Here is a 20555-nt window from a genome sequence, read left to right as displayed (position 1 = left end):
ATAAAATGAAATGAAAACAAAGGGGGCTGAGGTGGGATAGAACAAATCATCTGAAGTTGTTGAATTCGATGTTGAGACTGGAAGGCTGTAAAGTGCCTGCCCGGAAGATGAGATACTGTTCTTCCAGTTAACGCTGAACTTCACTGCAACATTGCAGCAGGCCAAGGACAGACATTTGGTCATGGGAGCAGGATTGTGTGTTAAAACGGCAAGCAACTGGAAGGTCAGGGTCCTGATTGCACAGTGACCAAAAGCGCTCAGCGAAGCGATCACCCAGTCTACACTTGAGCTCTCCGATATAGAGGAGACCACATTGAGAGCCGTGAATGCAGTACAGTGAAACGCTGCTTAAATTGAAATGAATGTTTTGGACCTTGGATGGTAAGCATAGTTTCCATGGCTATGACTCATCTTTCATTCCCTCCCCCTGCAGAATTACAATCTCCCACTTTCTATGCTTTTTAGCTTTGACAGAGGGTCATCTGAACTTGAAATGTCAGTTCTTTTCTCTCCTTACAGATGCTGCCAGACCTGCTGAGATTTTCTAGCATTTTCTGTTTTGGTCTTCTTGCCCTTTTCATTGAACTACAGGTATTATTGTTCTTTCTGCATGTTTTGTTCTGTTTCTTTGTTCTTTGATGCAGGCAACAGGCAGTGCTGTCACAGACCACATGACTGTATGTGTATTGAGTGTGCTATAGTTATGGTAGCAAATGCAGCTGGTATCAGTCTATTGTGCAGATAGATGGAATTGTGCGAATGTGCAGTACAAGGAACCAACATCTGATCACTGGTTTGACTTCCCTTGAATACAGTGGGCAACCGAACGCACGCAAGACATGATGTTAGCAATTCTTGAGAGTATGAAAATAGATGTCCCCTAGGCCGGATGGGATTTACCCTAGGATTCTCTGGGAGGCTAGGGAGGAGATTGCAGAGCCTTTGGCTTTGATCTTCATGTTATCATTGGCTACAGGTAGAGTGCTGGATGACTGGAGGATAGCAAATGTTGTCCCCTTGTTCAAGAAGGGGAGTAGAGACCATCCTGGGAATTATAGACCGGTGAGCCCTACTTCTGTTGTGGGCAAAGTTTTGGAAAGAATTATAAGGGATAGGATTTATAATCATCTAGAGAGAAATAAATTGATTAGGGATAGTCAACACGGTTTTGTGAAGGGTAGGTCATGCCTCACAGACCTTATCGAGTTTTTTGAAAAGGTGACCAAAGAGGTGGATAAGGGTAAGGCAGTTGACATGGTGTATATGGATTTTAGCAAAGCATTTGATAAGGTTCCCCATGGTAGGCTACTGCAGAAAATGCAGATGCATGGGATTGAGGGTGATTTAGCAGTTTGGATCAGGAATTGGCTAACTGATAGAAGACAGAGGGTGGTGGTTGATGGAAAATATTTAACCTGGAGTTCAGTTACAAGTGGTGTACCTCAAGGATCTGTTTTGGGGCCACTGCTGTTTGTCATTTTTATAAATGACCTAGATGAGGGTGTAGAAGGATGGATTAGTAAATTTGCTGACGACGCCAAAGTTGGAGGAGTTGTAGACAGTGAGGATGGATGTTACAGTTTGCAGAGGGACATAGATAAGCTGCAGAGCTGGGCCGAGAGGTGGCAAATGGAGTTTAATGCAGAAAAGTGAGAGGTGATTCACTTTGGTAAGAGTAACAGGAGTACAGGATGTAGGGCTAATGGAAGGACTCTTGGTAGTGTCGATGAGCAGAGAAGTCTCGGTGTACATGTGCATAGCTCCCTGAAAGTTGGCACCCAGGTTGATAAGGTTGTTAAGAAGGTGTACGATGTGTTAGCTTTTATTGGTAGAGGGATTGAATTTCGGAGTCGTGAGGTCATGTTACAGCTGTACAAAACTCTGGTGCGGTCGCACTTGGAGTATTGCATACAGTTCTGGTCGCCGCATTATAAAAAAGATATGGAGGCATTGGAAAGGGTGCAGAGGAGGTTTACCAGGATGTTGCCTGGTATGGTGGGAAGGTCTTATGAGGAAAGGCGGAGGGACTTGAGGTTATTTTCATTAGAGAGAAGAAGGTTACGCGGTGACCTAATTGTGGCATACAAGATGATCAGAGGATTGGATAGGGTGGACAGTGAGAGCCTTTTTCCTCGGATGGTGATGGCTAACACGAGGGGACATAGCTTTAAATTAATGGGTGATAGTTATAGGACGGATGTCAGAGGTAGGTTCTTTACTCAGAGGGTAGTAAGGTCATGGAATGCCCTGCCTGCAGCAGTTGTGGACTCGCCAACTTTAAGGGCGTTCAAATGGCCAGTGGATAGGCATATGGATAACATTGGCATATTTTAGGTCAGAGGGTCATTAGATTGGTTCCACTGGTCAGCGCAACACCGAGGGCCGAAGGGCCTGTACTGCGCTGTAATGTTCTATGTTCTATGGCCAATGCAGCCACCTGCCCCATAAGTAGAAGAAGGACAACAAAAAGTGTGATTATGGTCATGAGTAACAGATCTTGGACACATCACCTCAACCTCATTTCTCCTCTTGGCATCTCAGGAGGCCAAACATATAGTCAAACTAGACATCCCATTATAAACATTTCTGTCATTTGAAAGCAGTAGTATTGAATCATTTGAATTAATTCCTATCTGATTTTTACATGGGTCGAGCATTGAGAGGCATTGTTATAATAGAATAAATTGTCATGCAGGAAGCGCTTTTTGGGTTGTTTTTATGTTTCCTGACATTGAATTTTAACTTCTTGGCTTAGAGTCATAGAGGTTTACAACATGGAAACAGGCCCTTTGGCCCAACTAGTCCATGCCACTTTTTTTTTAATCACTAAGCTAGTCCCAATTGCTAGGTTTGACCCATATCCCTCTATACCCATCTCACCCATGTAACTAGTGGGGTTCCACAGGGATCGGTATGGGACACCAGCTATTCATGACCTACATTAATGATATGGATGAGGGAACAAAATGTAACATCTCAAAGTTTGTAGATGATATGAAGTTTGGTGGGAGAGTGAACTGTGACGAGAATGCAGAGATCCTTCAGCATGATCTGGACAGATTGGGTGTGTGGGAAAATCAATGGCAGATGCAATATAGTTTGGATAAATGTGAGGTTATTCACTTTGGAAGCAAAATCAAGAAGGTAGATTACTACCGAATGGCTGTAAATTGGGAGAGGGGAATGTGCAGCAGGACCTAGGTGTCCTTGTGCACCAGTTGCGGATGGTTAGCATGCAGGTGCAGCAGGCGGTAAAGAAGGCAAATGGGATGTTGGCTTTCATCATGACAGGTTTCAAGTACAGGAACAAGGCTGTGTTTTTGGAATTATACAAGGCCTTGGTGAGACCACACCTAGAATATTGTATTCAGTTTAGGTCTCCTTTTCTGAGGATGGATGTTCTTGCTCTCGAGGGAGTGCAGTGAAGATTTACTCGGCTGATTCCAGGGATGGTGGGATTAATGTATGAGGAGAGATTGACTAGGAAGGGATTGTTTTTGCTGGAGTTCAGACGAATGAGGGAGGATTTCATAGATCCTTATAAAATTCTAACAGAACTTGACAGGGTAGATGCAGGGAAGACATTCCCGATGGTGGAGGAATCAGAACCAGGGGTCACAGTCTGAGGATACAGGATAGACCATTTAGGACGGATATGTGGAGACATTTCTTCACCCAAAGAGTGGTGAGTCTGCGAAATTCATTACCACAGGAAGTACTTGATGCCAAAACATTGAATGTATTCAAGAGGTGGCTAGATATAGCACTTGGGCTGAATGGGATTAAAGGTTATGAGGAGAAAGCAGGATTAGTCTATTGAGTTGGACGATCAGCCATCATCGTGATGAATGGCGGAGCAGGCTCGAAGGGCTGAATGGTCTCCTTGTGCTCCTATATGTTTCTATCCAAGCCTTGAGTTCATCTTGCCCATTAGGCCCCTTGCACTGAAACCAATGCAGGTTAATCTGGACTTCCTTTGTTCTCTGCCCTGCTTTTGCCTGACCTGTCTAGTACGGGAATACTGACCCTGCCTTCATTCATGCAAATTATTGTTTTCATAGGTTTGTATAGAAGCCATTGGATATGTATAAAAACTTGATATTAATATAAAAGGCAAATTCAAATTTATGAAACAGTAAAGATAGGTCAAATTGAGGTGTTCTTTTTGCAGCCTAAGCTGCTAGCTCAGTGCTTACTTGCCTGAGAGCCATTTGCAGTGTGCCTGTAATGTTTGATGTATGATGCTGCCACACTATTTCTTGCTACCATACTGGAACGGGAAATCAATAACACTTGCCGTTGCTGTGTGCCTGGAATAGGAAATTGGCACCTACTGCTTCCATCGGCGCATGTGTGGTGCCGCTGATGTGATTGTGTGCCCATTGTTTTCTGAATGCTAACATAAGAACATAAGAAATAGCGGGAGTAGGCCATCTAGCCCTTCGAGCCTGCCCTGCCATTCAATAAGATCATGGCTGATCTGAAGTGGCTCAGTTCCACTTTCCCGCCTTCTCCCCATAACCCTTAATCCCCTTGCTTACCAAAAACCTATCTATCCTTGTCTTGAATAAATTTAGCGAGGCAGCCTCCACCACTTCAACGGTTAGAGAATTCCAGAGATTCACCACCCTTTGAGTGAAGAATTTCCTCCTCAACTCCGTTCTAAACTGCTCCCCCCCCCCTTATCTTGAGGCTGTGCCCTCTAGTCCTACTGTCCTTTCTGAGCGGGAAGAACCTCTCCACCTCTACCCTATCCATCCCATTCATCATCTTGTACGTCTCAATGAGATCTCCCCTCATTCTTCTAAACTCTTAACGAGTACAAGCCTAGTTTATTCAGCCTCTCCTCATAACTCAACCCTCTCAACTCCGGTATCAGCCTTGTGAACCTCCTCTGCATTCCCTCCAAGGCCAAAATATCCTTGCGCAAGTGCGGCGACCAAAACTGCACACAGTACTCCAGCTGCGGCCTCACCAGTGCCCTGTACAGTTGCAGCAAGACCCCCCTACTTTTATATTCAATCCCCCTCGCTATGAAGGCCAGCATCCCATTTGCCTTCCTGACCACCTGCTGCACCTGCAGGCTGGGTTTTTGCGACTCATGCACAAGGACCCCCAGGTCCCTCTGCACCGTAGCATGCTGCAGCTTTTCGCCATGTAAGTAGTAGTCCTTCCAACCATTATTCCTACCAAAGTGGACAACCTCACACTTGCCAACATTAAATTCCATTTGCCAGTTCCTCGCCCATTCGCTCAGCCTATCTAGATCCCTCTGCAGACTTTCCACACCCTCTGCACAATTTGCCGTTCCACCAATCTTTGTGTCATCAGCAAACTTCGACACCTTACACTCGGTTCCCTCCTCCAGATCATCTATATAAATGGTAAATAGCTGAGGCCCCAGCACCGATCCCACATAGTCACCTTGCTTGCTGCCCCTCACCGCTTCACTGGTTGAAACTGCTCCCCTTAAAACACATCCTCTTGCCGTATTTGGATGGTTCTAACTTGGGTTTGCATCGGGAAACGACATTGGCAATCTAGAGGGAGGTTTGGTCGAGGGTAAGTTATTCTGATTTCACAAATTCTCAAACGAAAATGCAGTCATCAGCCATTTTTTAAAAAGAAATGCGTTGTTTTCCAGATATTTAAAATTTGTATCTTTACTTCATGATAGCTCAATATTACATACACCTATTGAGAAATAACATGGTTCTGCTTTTATTTCTGGGAGATGTATTTATGGCTGGTCTGTTTTCATATATTTGAAATCTTCTTGCCTTAAGTATCATCACTGCCATTAGAGATGCTAAAAAAGACAAAGGTGGTTTCTGGCCAAGTAAGTGACTGCAGTATGCCCCATGAAGTTTCTGAGGGGAAGCGACGAAGAATTTTGAGGGAAAAGAAATTCTAAAGTAACTGCCACTGTTGCTTCATTTTCTCACTTTTGCTCTGTTAACTGGACAACATAGCTGTCTGGATTGTGCAGACTAATTGAGAAGTGTAAAACAACATTGGTAAACATTTCATATTCTCTTCACCAGCCAACTCCTAAAAGCTGTAGGTGAATTCCAATCCCGACCCAGGTCATAATTTAGAATTAATACTTGTAGACTTTAAAACGTCCTGTAACTATTCTTCACTTTGGGAGTGGCTGAATTCAAAATTAGATTGTTCTCCTTTTTACAGAAGAACTACCTCCCATTGACTGGGACAGTGTGAGTGACAATGAAGATGTAACTTCTGACAAAATGGAATGTTTAGTGGATCCTGACTTTACTGATTCAAATACTTCAACTAGCAGTGAAGAACATAACAGAAACTGTGTAACTCAGCAGTCTGAATCTTCAGTGGTGAGTTTGATTCCATTCTGATTCTTCTTATATTTTGTCACTTGCACATTGGGATCAATTTCCTTCATTGAGAATCAATGTATAGTCTGATTATGAACTGAAGAATCACCATGTGATATCTTAGTGAAGTTTCAGTCTGATGTTGAATTTTAGGTTTGTGAGCAGAATGACCAGCATTTCAAATTATTGTTATTGGTTAGGTTGCTCTGAATTGAGTTACTTTTTGAGGGTTTCTCATTATTGTTACCGTGACTTGTATTATTCTTTGAGAGTCCAACTGTGCTGATTTTATGAATTCAGTCGAAAATGCCAAAACATTATCAGGAGGACTTTATAAGACACTTGGGTGAGTCTGCATTTTATCAGGCCATGTTCAAATTATTGAAACTTTTGTTTTGAAATTACCCTGGCACATCAAAGTAGATTAGCATGAAATACGAGTCTGTTCTGAAAGAAACAATGCAGCTGCCTCATTTTAGTATTTGAAATCTGTTACTGTAGACTTCATGGATTTTCTAGAATTTTAACTGTTGCTGATAAAATAAATATAAAAGTTTATTTTTTTAAATGATATCTGTCGCTCATTTAAATTAACTTCAGCCCATTGTGTACTAATCCATTATCTCTGACTGTCTGGTGAAAGCATTCCACAGTTTTGTGACTTAATTGTTTGGAGGAGAAAATGTGAAAGACTGCTTTTAAAAACGGCAGTACTACAAATGCAGCACAAACGTTTCCCATTTTTGGCACTTCATCTTTGTATGTTGTTCCAGAAATTTTTTTGGTGTTAACTATAGAAAATTATACTTCAGGAAATAGGTCTAAGCTGCTTCTTTGTAGCTTTTGTCTTGTTAATTGTTCTGGATTCTGGTGGCCATGAGGTGGAGATGTGGGCATTGGATTGGGGTGGACACAGTAAGAAATCTTACAACAGCAGGTTAAAGTCCATCAGGTTTATTTGGAATCACAAGCTCTGAGCACTGCTCCTTCATTGTGATTCCAAATAAACCTGATGGACTTTAACCTGCTGTTGTGAGACTTCTTACTGTTCTGATAGTTCAAATAAACATATATGACCTCCTTGTATATAAAACTACAGTTTTGTAGAGAATTAGATTACAGTTCTTCTGAATGTAACCTGGCTCGTTCACAGTTTGTGCACCTAAACCTGGTAGGAGAAGGTCTAAAGTGGCTGGAGTTCTTTAAAGAGGTTGGGTCTCCTTTTAGAGAGGTAGGATTCTGGCACACATTTTGAGAGCGGTAGTGTGTACACTCTTTGGGATTGCTAAAAACATGAATATATGTAAAAAGTGCATAAACTCATTAAAACGGTTAAGCAGATTGGAACTCAGTAGAACTGTCAAGTTGACATGGAGGCTATGCAGAATGGAGTGTGGGGAATGAAGTGGCATGAGTTGGCATGGATGGGACATGGGGAGCGTGAGGGCTGTAGGGCTGTTTTATGTTTTTGTTTTCATTTTTGATATCTTTGACAAAGTGCCGGAGCACTGAGGCTGGCCTTCAGCCCAGCCTGCTTTTGCACTGGGTATCTCTGAGGCATTTTTTCCAGAGTGTGTGGAGCTGGGCATTGTCCCGAGTCTCCATGAAAATTCAGGCCTGTGTTGTAATTGTTTTTTTGCCATCGTGTATCTATGCTTCCCAAAAGCAAGAGGGAGTGAAGTATGTTTTTTTTAATTTTACAGACATGCCAAAGTTTTTGCAAGATAGGGATCCCTAGGTTAGCATTTCCCAATGCTTGCTTGCTGTGGTACTGTCACAGATGGAAGGCAACATTTCTCCATGGTAACAGTGGAGATTGCAGAGAGTAGTTCTTGGGCCATCTCAAGGAAAAAACTATGCAATTTTCGCAAATGCTCCTCATTGTAATTTATCCAGTTGATAATGTATCTTGATCCCAGCAGATAAGTCACCCCTTGCTGATGGTAAAGACAAGGCAAACATATTAGCACACTGGCCTAAACAGAAACCCTTATGACTAACATGGCAGTCATAAACAATAAAAATAAAGTGGCTGGTAACTACTTGGCAATGCCACCTGCAATAGTATAATAAATTGTGCAATTAAAATCCATGATAACAAGGAGTTTCCTGCTGTATGTCAGGGAGAAGAGCCAGGTGGAAACCCTGCATTTTTCAAACGCTGCAACAGAAAGTTACATGTCACATTGATGTCTGTTTAATTTGTTGAAATCTAATGTATTTTGAAATTTGCACGTGATTCATGACTGTCAGCATGTTTTTATGTTCTTGCCAAACAGCCAGATAAAGTGATTTGTAGTTTGAGGACTGAGCTAAAAACTGATTTTCATGCTTTTATTTTTCTTCTAACTTCTTTTTCTACCACTCTACCCCACTTCATTCAGTCTAAAGTGGCACCTTGCTGGAATAAGGTACCACAGAATTTTGTTGCTGCTCAAGCAGCTAATTTTCCTATGTAAAATTTGAAGCATGTGCTCAAGTGCAAGAATGATGTTACAGCCAAATTTCATTGTTCTGATCTGAAGTTTGCACATGCATCCAATTTGAAGAATAGCAAAGTTATGCCTAAACTACGCTTCTGTGTTATTGTTGTTTAACGTATAAGCTGCCTACAAATAAAGTGTTTAGTCAATATGTATTAGCCTTTTGTTAGAGTAAAAGTCTTAAAATATGAGATCCTGTATCATTATTATTATTTCAGCTTAAGTTTACTTTTTAAAGTGATCCATCTCTACAGAGATTGTAACGCAAAGCAGAAAAATTCCATTTTGATCCCTCATTTGTCTGATTTAGTTTATCCGAATGGAGCAACCAAAGATGTATGAAATTAACCAAGGCCTCCCCTGGTTAATAAAGAAGCAAATCTGAAGGGGTTTCCACTAGGTGACACTGACCTATACAAGAAAGCCAGATACGATCTAAGAAGATCCATCAAAGATGCCAAAAAAAGAACTGGACCAAACTAGAGTCCCAGGCTAGCCACACCGACCCCCGCTGACTGTGGCAAGGTCTGCAGGCTGAAGGCATGTAAAATCGCCTGCTCCTACGCATCCCTCTCTGATGAGCTCAATGCATTCTATGCCTGATTTGAGCAAGAGGTCAGCAAGCCTGCCCTCCAACCTGGAAACCTTGGAAGAACCTGTATCTGGGGTCACTATTGCAGATGTCAGAGCAGCTTTCTTGAAGGTCAACCTACGGAAAGCAGCCAGCCTGAATGGGGTACCTGGACGAGCACTCAGATCCTGTGCAGATTAGCTGGCAGGAGGATTCGCAGACATCTTCAACCTTTCTTTCCAATAATCTAAGATTCCTATCTGCTTCAAGAAGACGACCATCATCCCAGTACTTAAGAAAAACCAAGCAGCAGGCCTTAATGACCATTGACCAGTGGCTCTGACAGCCATCATTATGAAGTGCTTTGAAAGGCTAGCCATGGCACAAATCATTTCCAGCCTCCCAAACTACCTGGATCCACTACAGTTTGCCTATTGCCACAACAGGCACACAGTAGATGCCATCTCCCTGGCCCTGCACTCAACCCTGCAACACCTAGATAACAAGAACACCTATGTCAGACTCTTACTTATTGACTACAGCTCAGCCTTCAACACTATTATTGCCATGAAACTCACCTCCAATCTCCGCGGCCTGGGCCTCAGCACCTTCCTCTGCAACTGGACTCTGAACTTCCTAACTCGCAGACCACAATCAGTAAGGATAGGCAACAACATCTCCTCCACGATCATCCTTAAAACAGGAGCCCCACAAGGCTGTGTTCTCAGCCCCATGCTATACTCCTTATAAACCTATGTCTATGCGGCTAAATTCCCCATCAATTTGATTTTCAAGTTTTCTGATGACACCACAGAAATGGGTTGGATCTGAAACAATGATGAGTCAGAGTACAGGAATGAGATAGAGAATCTGGTGAACGAGTGCGACAACAATAATCTCTCCCTCAATGTCAACAAAATGAAGGAGATTGTCATCGACTTCAGGAAGCGTAAAAGAGAACATACCCCTGTCTACATCAATGGGGACAAAGTAGAAAGGGTCGAGAGTTTCAAGTTTTTAGGTGGCCAGATCACCAACAAAGTGTCTTGATCCCCCCATGCCGACACTTTAGTTAAGAAAGCCCACTAACACCTCTACTTTTCCAGAAGACCGAGGAAATTTGGCATGTCAGCTACGAGACTCACCAACTTTTACAGATGCACCATAGAAAACATTCTTTCTGGTTGTATCACTGCGTGGCATGGCTCCTGCTCTGCCCAAGACCTCAAGGAATACAAAAGGTTGTGAATGTAGCTCAATCCATTCTCCGCACACCAGCCTCCCATCCATTGACTCTGTCTACACTTCCCGCTGTCTCAGCAAAGCAGCCAGCACAATTAAGGACCCCACCCAACCCGGACATTCTCTCTTCCACCTTCTTCCTTTGGCAAAAAGATACAAAAGCCTGAAATCGCGTGTCAGAACTCAAGAACAGCTTCTCTCCTACTACAGTCAGACTTTTGAATGGACCTAGCATTAAGTTGACCTTTCTCCACACCCTAGCAATGACTGTAACACTACATTCTGCACTCTTGTTTCCTTCTGTCTGAACGGTATGCTTTGTCTGCATAGCATGCAAGAAACAATACTTTTCACTCTGTTTCATACATGTGACAACAATAAATCACATCAGATCAAGCTGTTTAAAGCACAACTCTTTACAAGGCAGGCATTCTCAACACTTTATGGGAATTTGGAGACCCACAGTCTTCTGCCAATGTCTCCAAATGTGAAGGCCTTGCACCTTCCCAATAAAACAATCTGGATACTCTTTAATCCCAAACAATCAAATCACCTGGCTTGCTGCTTGGCTGACGTGATAACTCCTCACGTGGACTCCTTTCATTTTACCATAAAGACACATCCAAAACAACCATTTTTAAAATTTCATAATTATAACATCTGTGACGTTCATTCTTTCAATCAACTAGCTGAACTATCTCCGGTATTAAAGGTAATTTTTTTCAAACAGTACTGCAGTCCATACATGTATTCGAATTCTTTGTAATATGCAAATGAGTATTATATAATGTATAAAATATTCATAGCCGCTGGGAAATTTTTCAATTTAAAATGTACATATACAATGTGTTACTGTGGCCACTGGGTGGCGGTAAACATCATGCAAGCTCTGTATTGACACGAAGTAAAATAACTACTGGTGCTCCATTTTGCTAGAGTGGCAATGCCCTGGGGAGGAGTTTAAATTAAGGGTTACAATTTAAGCATCCTTGAAGTTCCTCAAACCCAAAAGACAAACCCTCCTTCCTCATGCCATGCTCTAAAGAAATAGCTCTGAAAATGAGAAGAAGATCAGAGAGAATAATGGCTCAACATCAAAGCTTTGTCTGAAGCCCTACTCAACTTAAACATTAAGTAATGTGGTCAGAACTTCCATCCTCTCTTCCCCATCCTGTCCCTGACCAGCCAAACTGAATGGAAAGGACAACAATAGATTGGCAAAGTTTATTATGAAAATAAAACATACATTCATATAAGTTGACATAGTTTTAAAGCATCTAATTTTCTTAAGAAAACGTCATGTCTTTCAATTGCAATTTTTTCAGCATGCATAAATTCTAATTAAGCTGATTTTTTTAGAAGAAGTATTTTACTCAATTGATTTATTTTTAGATACAAAGCCTTGAATTTATTGCAGGTTTGCACTCATTGTTGCTCCTCTGTCCTTGGTGGCATGTCACATGTTTAATACTTTGCCAAAAGGATTCAATGGACTGGAGTACCGGTGCTTATGGAATTAGATATCTGTCAGTGTTCAAAAATTATCCCATATATGTGGTAATTACATTACAGACAAGAACCACTGATCTCTTCTTTCCACCCCCACCCATCCCGAACCTTATATACTTGGCTAAACAAGTGTTGTTATTCCCTCAGAAACAAAATGTGAAACCACCACGCATAGTCCTCCTATGATATGCTTTTAATTACCAGCTAGACAGCACTGTTAGGACTTTTGTTTGATTTATAAAGGCAAATCCAAAATATATTAAAATCTTGTTAGGCCAGTCCTTTCACTACCAGACAGGAAATTATTGATGCTATCTTCAAAGAGAAGTTTTGTGTGAGCTTTTTGTTTTAGTGGAATCTTTTTCGCATGGTTTGAGAATTAATTCCCTACATCGAATAAACATTTGGAAGCTAAATGCTAATGTTTTTCAGTTTTGAGAGACGCGGAAGACTTGTTTATCACCCACAAAGCTTTTATCTTATGACCTCCATTAGGGGGCATTGTAACTTCACAGGCCAAGTAGCAAACTGTGCCACAGGCAGAATGACTGGTTTGTTCTAGAAACTTTGTGACAATTTTATTTTCTTAAAGGATAATTCAGCCTAGTTATGGGGTATGGGAGGAATACTACATTTCAGTTTGAGTTCTACCAGTCAGAGTGAGGGCCATACTTGCTGGCTGTTTTTAAAAGAGGTTTTGTTTTGAAGGATACAAATGTAGACTTCACAGGATGTTTAAATGTGTTTGTGAGAGTTGAAGTTGATAACTTTACTGTTAAGTGACAAACTTGTAGTATTGCTTGGCTGTAGAATGTGCAATGTGTGTCCAGTTTATTATTTTGAATTGTGCCAGTTTTTTCTTAGTTTTCTTTTAACGACAGCCATTCAGGTTACCTGTATTTAAATATTGTTTAACTAAGGAGTGGTGCTAGCTGTGGTATGAGGGTTAGAAATCCTACAATTCCTTTTGTGCAAGGTACAGAAGGAAACAAACTGTAAAAATAAAGTTCAAAAGTAAGATGACATAAAATCAAAACTTTAATGAAACAAAAACGCAATCTTTTGAGTTAATTGATAGCCCTGTATTCATTTGTTCAAACTAGAAAGAAAATAATGCCTCTCCTTGGAATAGTCTGATTTTTCTTGGATGGCAAGTTTATGACTTCAATTTTATTGGTGAACATGCCCCCTCCCCCCCCCCCCCCCCCCCCCCAAATACGTGAGGCCTTACCCAACTCTTATTATTCATTTATGGGATGCGGATGTTGCTGACTAGTTAGCATTTATTACCCATCAGTAAAGGCAAAATACTGCGGATGCTGGATTCTGAAACAAAAATAGAAAATGCTGGAAAATCTCAGCAGGTTTGACAGCATCTGTGGGGAGAGAGAATAGAGCCATTGTTTCGAGTCGAGATGATCCCTTGTCAAAGCTCACCCATCCCTTGAGAAAGTGATGGTGAGCTGCCTTCTTGAACTGCTATGGTCGTTGAGGTGTATGTGCACCCACAGTGCTGTTAGGGAGGGAATTCCAGGATTTTGACTCAGCCACAGTGAAGGAATGGCAATATATTTCCAGATCTGGTGGTGAGTGACCAAGAAGGGACCCTCCAGGTGGTGGTAGTCCCAGGTATCTGCTGTCCTTGTCCGTCTAGATCATAGTGGTTGTGAGTCTGGAAGGTGCTATCTAAGGAATCTTGGTGAGCTCCTGCAGTGTATCTTGTAGATGGTACACATGCTTGCCACTGTTGATTGGTTGTGGAGGGATTTAATGTTTGTGGAAGGAATAGCAATCTAGTGGGCTGCTGAATGGTGTTGAGTTTCTTCAGTGTTGTTGGAGCTGCACTCATCCAGGACTTGTTAGTCCTTTTGGTTACAAGATTGTCAGCAGAGACTCTGATTCTTGAAAATGCTAAACTGATTTATTAACATGCAAGTTTTATACATATTTAATTGCCATTCTGCCTGTTGAATTATTAGTCAATAAACGTAGAATTGCTCTGGCTCCTGGTTAGCAACATTATAAGTGCCTTCAAAAGCATATTAATATTTTTACACATAGTTGCAACGGCAATTCTTCCCACTTCTCATTGGTCCTTTAAATTATATAAATAAAAATTTAGTCTTACTTCTGATGTTCTTCCCGGATGTCTGAGGTTCTTATAACATCCATTTTGGATGGTGTATGACATAGAAAGAAAAATGATGATCATGTTATTTCCAAGCACCCATGGCCTTGCCCTTCTAGATTATGCAGGTCTCCAGTTTGGAGGGTGCTTTTGAAGCATCAGCAAGTTGCTTCAGTGCATCCTATGCACCATAAACACTGCAGCCACAATAAATTGTTAAGTTTCATTTATTAGTGTCGCAAGTAGGTGTACATCAACACTTCAATGAAGTTACTGTGAAAATCCCTCAGTCGCCACACTCCAGTGCCTGTTCAGGTACATTGAGGGAGAATTTAGCATGGCCAGTGCACCTAACCAGCATGCCTTTCAGGCTGTGGAAGGAAACTGGAGCACCAGAGGAAACTCTTGCAGACATGGAGAGACTGTGCAGATTCCTCAGACAGTGACCCAAGGCCGGAATTAAATCTGGGTCCCTCGAGCTGTGAGGCAGCAGCACTAACCACTATGCCACCATGTTACCCCATATGTGGGTGATAAAGAGAGTGAATGCTTAAGGTGATGTGTGGGTTACCAGTCAAGTGCCTGGATTGTCCTGAGCTTTCTCAATGTTGTAGCTACACCATTCCACGCAATAAGAACATAAGAACATAAGAAATAGGAGCAGGAGTAGGCCATCTAGCCCTTCGAGCCTGCCCCGCCATTCAGTAAGATCATGGCTGATCTGTTGTGGCTCAGTTCCACTTTCCCGCCCTCTCCCCATAACCCTTAATCCCCTCTCTTATCAAAAACCCATCAACCCGCGTCTTAAAAATATTTAGCGAGGCAGCCTCCACCACTTCAACGGGCAGAGAATTCCAGAGATTCACCACCCTTTGAGTGAAGAAGTTCCTCCTCAACTCCGTTCTAAACCGCCCCACCTTTATCTTGAGGCTGTGCCCCCTAGTCCTCCTGTCTTTTTTGAGCGGGAAGAGTCTCTCCACCTCTATCCTATCCATCCCATTCATCATCTTATACGTCTCAATGAGATCTCCCCTCATTCTTCTAAACTCTAACGAGTACAAGCCTAGTTTATTCAGCCTCTCCTCATAGCTCAACCCCCTCAACTCCGGTATCAGCCTAGTAAACCTCCTCTGCACTCCCTCCAAGGCCAAAATATCTTTGCGCAGGTGCGGCGCCCAAAACTGCACACAGTACTCCAGCTGCGGCCTCACCAATGCCCTATACAGCCGCAGCAAGACCTCCCTACTTTTATATTCAATCCCCCTCGCTATGAAGGCCAGCATCCCATTCGCCTTCCTGACCACCCGCTGCACCTGCAAGCTGGGTTTTTGCGACTCATGCACAAGGAGATGATCTGGAGGAGGGAACCGAGTGTAGGGTGTCGAAATTTGCTGATGACACCAAGATTGGGGGAACGGCAAATTGTGCGGAGGGTGTGGAGAGTCTGCAGAAGGATCTAGATAGGCTGGGCGAATGGGCCAGGAAATGGCAAATGGAATTTAATGTTGGCAAGTGTGAGGTGGTCCACTTTGGTAGGAAGAATGCTAGGAAGGACTATTACTTACGTGGCGAAAAGCTGCAGCAGGCGACGGTGCAGAGGGACCTCGGGGTCCTTGTGCATGAGTCGCAAAAACCCAGCTTGCAGGTGCAGCAGGTGGTCAGGAAGGCGAATGGGATGCTGGCCTTCATAGCGAGGGGGATTGAATATAAAAGTAGGGAGGTCTTGCTGCAGCTGTATAGGGCATTGGTGAGGCCGCAGCTGGAGTACTGTGTGCAGTTTTGGGCGCCGCACCTGCGCAAAGATATTTTGGCCTTGGAGGGAGTGCAGAGGAGGTTTACTAGGCTGATACCGGAGTTGAGGGGGTTGAGCTATGAGGAGAGGCTGAATAAACTAGGCTTGTACTCGTTAGAGTTTAGAAGAATGAGAGGAGATCTCATTGAGACGTATAAGATGATGAATGGGATGGATAGGATAGAGGTGGAGAGACTCTTCCCGCTCAAAAAAGACAGTAGGACTAGGGGGCACAGCCTCAAGATAAAAGGGGGGCGGTTTAGAACGGAGTTGAGGAGGAACTTCTTCATTCAAAGGGTGGTGAATCTCTGGAATTCTCTGCCCGTTGAAGTGGTGGAGGCTGCCTCACTAAATATTTTTAAGATGCGGGTTGATGGGTTTTTGATAAGAGAGGGGATTAAGGGTTATGGGGAGAAAGCGGGAAAGTGGAACTGAGCCACGACAGATCAGCCATGATCTTATTGAATGGCGGGGCAGGCTCGAAGGGCTAGATGGCCTACTCCTGCTCCTATTTCTTATGTTCTTATGACCCCGAGGTCCCTCTGCACTGTCGCCTGCTGCAGTTTTTCGCCACGTAAGTAATAGTCCTTCCTACCATTATTCCTACCAAAGTGGACCACGTTACGCTTGCCAACATTAAATTCCATTTGCCATTTCCTGGCCTATTCGCCCAGCCTATCTAGATCCTTCTGCAGACTCTCCACACCCTCCGCACAAATTGCCGTTCCCCCAATCTTGGTGTCATCAGCAAATTTCGACACCCTACACTCGGTTCCCTCCTCCAGATCATCTATGCAAGTGAGGGTATTCTCCCATAATCCTGACTTGTACCTTGTAGATGGTGGACAGGCATTGGGAAGTCAGGAATGAACCACTTGTCACAAAATGTCCAGGCTCTGACCTATAATAGAGCATTTAATGAGTTGGCTCAGTTAGGTTTCTGTTTAATGATGATCTACTGCTCCCACCTTGTTCATGGTTGGGGATTCAAAAATGATAATTGCATTGAATGTCAAGGAAAATTGATTAGATTTTTTACATGGGGTGATGTGGGGAATGGAGAAACTGATGGCTGTAGCCTATCATTTTGATGGGGGTTTCGGGAAAAATGCAAACCTGGTCATACCCTTACCATGTTGTCTACATCACTCATTGAGTCATAGAGGTTTACAGCATGGAAGCAGGCCCTTAGGTCCAACAAAGGTAGTCCCAGCTGCCCACATTTGGCTCATATTCCACAATATCCATCTTATCCATGTAACTGACTAAATACTTTTTAAAAGACAAAATTGTACTTGCCTCTACTACTGCCTCTGGCAGCTCGTTCCAGACACTCACCATCCTCTGAATGAAAAAAAATTGTCCCACTGGACCCCTTTTGTATCTCTCCCCTTTAACCTTAAACCTGTGCTGTCTAGTTTTAGACTCCCTACCTTTGGGAAAAGATGTGGACTATCTACCTTATCTATGCCCTTCGTTATTTTCTTGACCTCTATAACCTCCATAAAGTCTGAGGTCACATACCCACCAACTCGAGAACAGCTTCTTCCCTGCTGCCGTCAGACTTTTGAATGGACCTATCTTGCATTAAGTTGATCTTTCTCTACATGCTAGCTACGACTGTAAGATTACATTCTGCTCTCTCTCGTTTCCTTCTCTATGAACGGTATGCTCTGTATAGCGTGCAAGAAACTGTATGCTAATACATGTGAAAATAATAAATCAAATTAAAGATCACCCCTAAGCTTCCTATGTGACAAGGAAAAAAGCCACAGTCTATCCAGCCTCTCCTTTATAACTCAAACCATCAAGTTCCGGTAGCATCCTAGTAAATCTTTTCTGCACTCTATCTTGTTTAATATTATCATTTCTATAATAGGTGACCAGCACTTACGTAGCATTCCAAGTATGGCCTTACTAAAGTTTCTACAACTTCAACGAGACATCTCAACTGCTGTATTTGGTGTTCTGATCAATGAAACCAAGCATGCCGAATGCCTCCTTCACCACCCTGTCCATCTGTGATTCCACTTTCAAGGAGCTATGAACCTGTACTCAATCTCTATGTTCTATAACTCTAAAATGCATCACCTCACGCTTATCTAAACTAAACTCCATCAGCCATTCATCGGCCCAATTGATCAAGATCCTGTTGCAATCCTAGATAACCTCCTTCACTATCCATCATGCCGCCAATCTTGGTGCCATCTGTAAACATATTAACCATGCCTCCTAAATTCTCATCCAAATCATTAACATAATAACAAATAATAGTTGGCCCAGCACTGATCCCTCAGGGGCACTGCTGGTCACAGGCCAATTTGAAAAGCAACTCTCTAAATCATCCTCTTTTGTTGTCAAGCCAATTTTGTATCCAGTTGGCTACCTCGCCCTGGATCCATGAGATTTAACCTTATGCAACAACCTATCATGCGGTACCTTGTAAAAGGCTTTGCTAGAGTCCATATGGACATCGTTGACTGCACTGCCCGCATCAACCTTCTTGGTTACCCCTTCAAAAGAAGTCAATCAAATTGATGAGACATGATTTTCCACTCAAAGGCATGCTGATTGATCCCCAGTCAGCCTTTGTGTCTCGAAACGCCTGTAGATCCTGTCTCTCAGAATATCTTCTAACAACTTACCCAGTACAGACGTTAGTCTCACTGGTCTGTAGTTCCTAGGCTTTTCCCTGCAGCCTTTCTTAAACAAAAGCTCAACATTTGCTACCCTCCAATCGTCAGGCACCTCACCTGTGGCTATCGATAATTCAAATATCTTTGCTCGGGGACTTGCAATTTCCTCACTAGCTTCCCACAACATCCTGGGATAAATTGCATCATGTCCCAGGGATTTAGTTACCTTGACGTGCTTCAAAACTTCCAGCATCTCCTTCTCTGCAATACATAAACTCCTCAAAACATCACTATTTATTTCCCCAAATTTCCTAACATCCCTGCCTTTCTCAACAGTAAATACTGATGATAAATACTCATTTAGAATCTCACCCATCTCCTGTGGATTTGCACGTAGATGACCTTGTTGATCCCTAAGAGATCCTACTCTCTCCCTAGTTTCTCTTTAGTCCGTTATATATTTGCGGAAGCTTTTTGTATTCACCTTTGTCTAATCTGCCAAAGCAATCTCATGTACCCTTTTTGCCCCCCTGATTTCTGTCTTAACTCTGACAAGCTCTATCCTCTTCAAGGAATCCACTTGATCCCAGCTGCCTATGCATGTCGTATGCCACCTCCTTCTTTTTGACCAGGGCCTCAATACCCTGAATCATCCAGGGTTCCCTAGTCTTTCCCTTCACTCTAAAATGAAGCCTGGTTAACACACTTTTGAAAGCCTCCCACTCAACAAATATCGATTTGTCTGCCAACACACTTCCCCAATCAACATTTGAAAGTTCCTGCCTAATACCATCAATATTGGCCTTGCCCCAATTTAGAATTTTCACTTTTGGGCCAGCCCTATCATTCTTCATAGCTATCTTAAAACTAATGGAATTATGGTCAGTGGTCCCAAAGTGATACTACATTTCTGTCACCTGTCCTTCCTTATTTCCCAAGAGGAGGTCAAGTTTTGCCCCCACTCTAGCTGGACCATCCACATACAGAATGAGAAATTCTTCCTGAATACACAACAGATTTTTCTCCATCTGAGCCCCTAATACTATGGTTATCCCAGTCAATGTTGGGAAAGTTGAAGCCCCCTACTATTACCATCCTCTTTTTTTTTTGGAGCTATCTGTGATCACCTTTTATTTACTCCTCAATTTGCCGCTGACTATTTGAGGGGCCTGTGGTCCAGTCCTATCAAAGTGATCTCTCCCTCCTTATTTCTCAGTTCTACCCATATAGACTCAGTGGGCAAACTGTCAGAAATATCCCCTCTCAGTACTGCTGCAACATTCTCCCAGATCAAAAACGCAACTTCCTCTCCTCTCTTATCCCCTGTTCTATCTTCCCTATAGCATCTGTATCCTGGAACATTGAGCTGCCAGTCCTGCCCCTCCCTTAACCTTGTTTCAGTAATAGCTATAATATCCCAGTCCCATGTACCCATCCATGCCCTGAGTTCACCTGCCTTGCCTGTCAGGCTGCTTGCATATAAATGCAGATTAATCTAGATTTCCCTTGCTCTCTACGCTGCTTTCTAAGACTATTTGACCTGTCATGTTTTGCACACTTTCTCTGTTTTATATCTCTTCGCCTTACTGGACCCATTCATTAACTTCAGTTCTTTGCTCTTCACCTCTTTGCTCAAATCTTCAACCCATGCCTTCCCATTAACCTCTCACCTTCCTACTCTTCTTTTACTTCCATCCCTTCCTCTTACTATGTTTTTCCCACATCCTTAATGCTCCAACTTGCCTTTCTCCAAAGGGAGGTTAGCATAGGCTAAAGGCCACCGTATCTGCAGTCTGCTTCCATTCCAACTCCACTCTTTTCCATTTCCCTTAGAAGTTGGA

General features: G+C 42.8%; 1 protein-coding gene across 5 annotated transcripts in view; it reads left to right on the top strand.

Moving 5' to 3' along the window:
- spidr (scaffold protein involved in DNA repair) overlaps nt 1-20555 on the top strand; it is a 304782-nt gene that overhangs the window by 37542 nt on the left and 246685 nt on the right. For all 5 annotated transcript variants that reach the window (XM_080194248.1, XM_080194245.1, XM_080194244.1 and 2 more), the window contains one exon: nt 6190-6353. In XM_080194248.1, coding sequence (XP_080050374.1) covers nt 6190-6353 — 164 coding nt within the window. The remainder of the gene's footprint in view (nt 1-6189; nt 6354-20555) is intronic.

Source organism: Carcharhinus amblyrhynchos, chromosome 8 (genome assembly GCF_965287045.1).
Source record: "Carcharhinus amblyrhynchos chromosome 8, sCarAmb.v2.hapA, whole genome shotgun sequence".
In the NCBI taxonomy this organism is placed as follows: domain Eukaryota; kingdom Metazoa; phylum Chordata; class Chondrichthyes; order Carcharhiniformes; family Carcharhinidae; genus Carcharhinus; species Carcharhinus amblyrhynchos.
The sequence above is the reverse complement of the archived record's forward strand: the minus strand, read 5'-3'. Positions and strand labels throughout refer to the sequence as shown.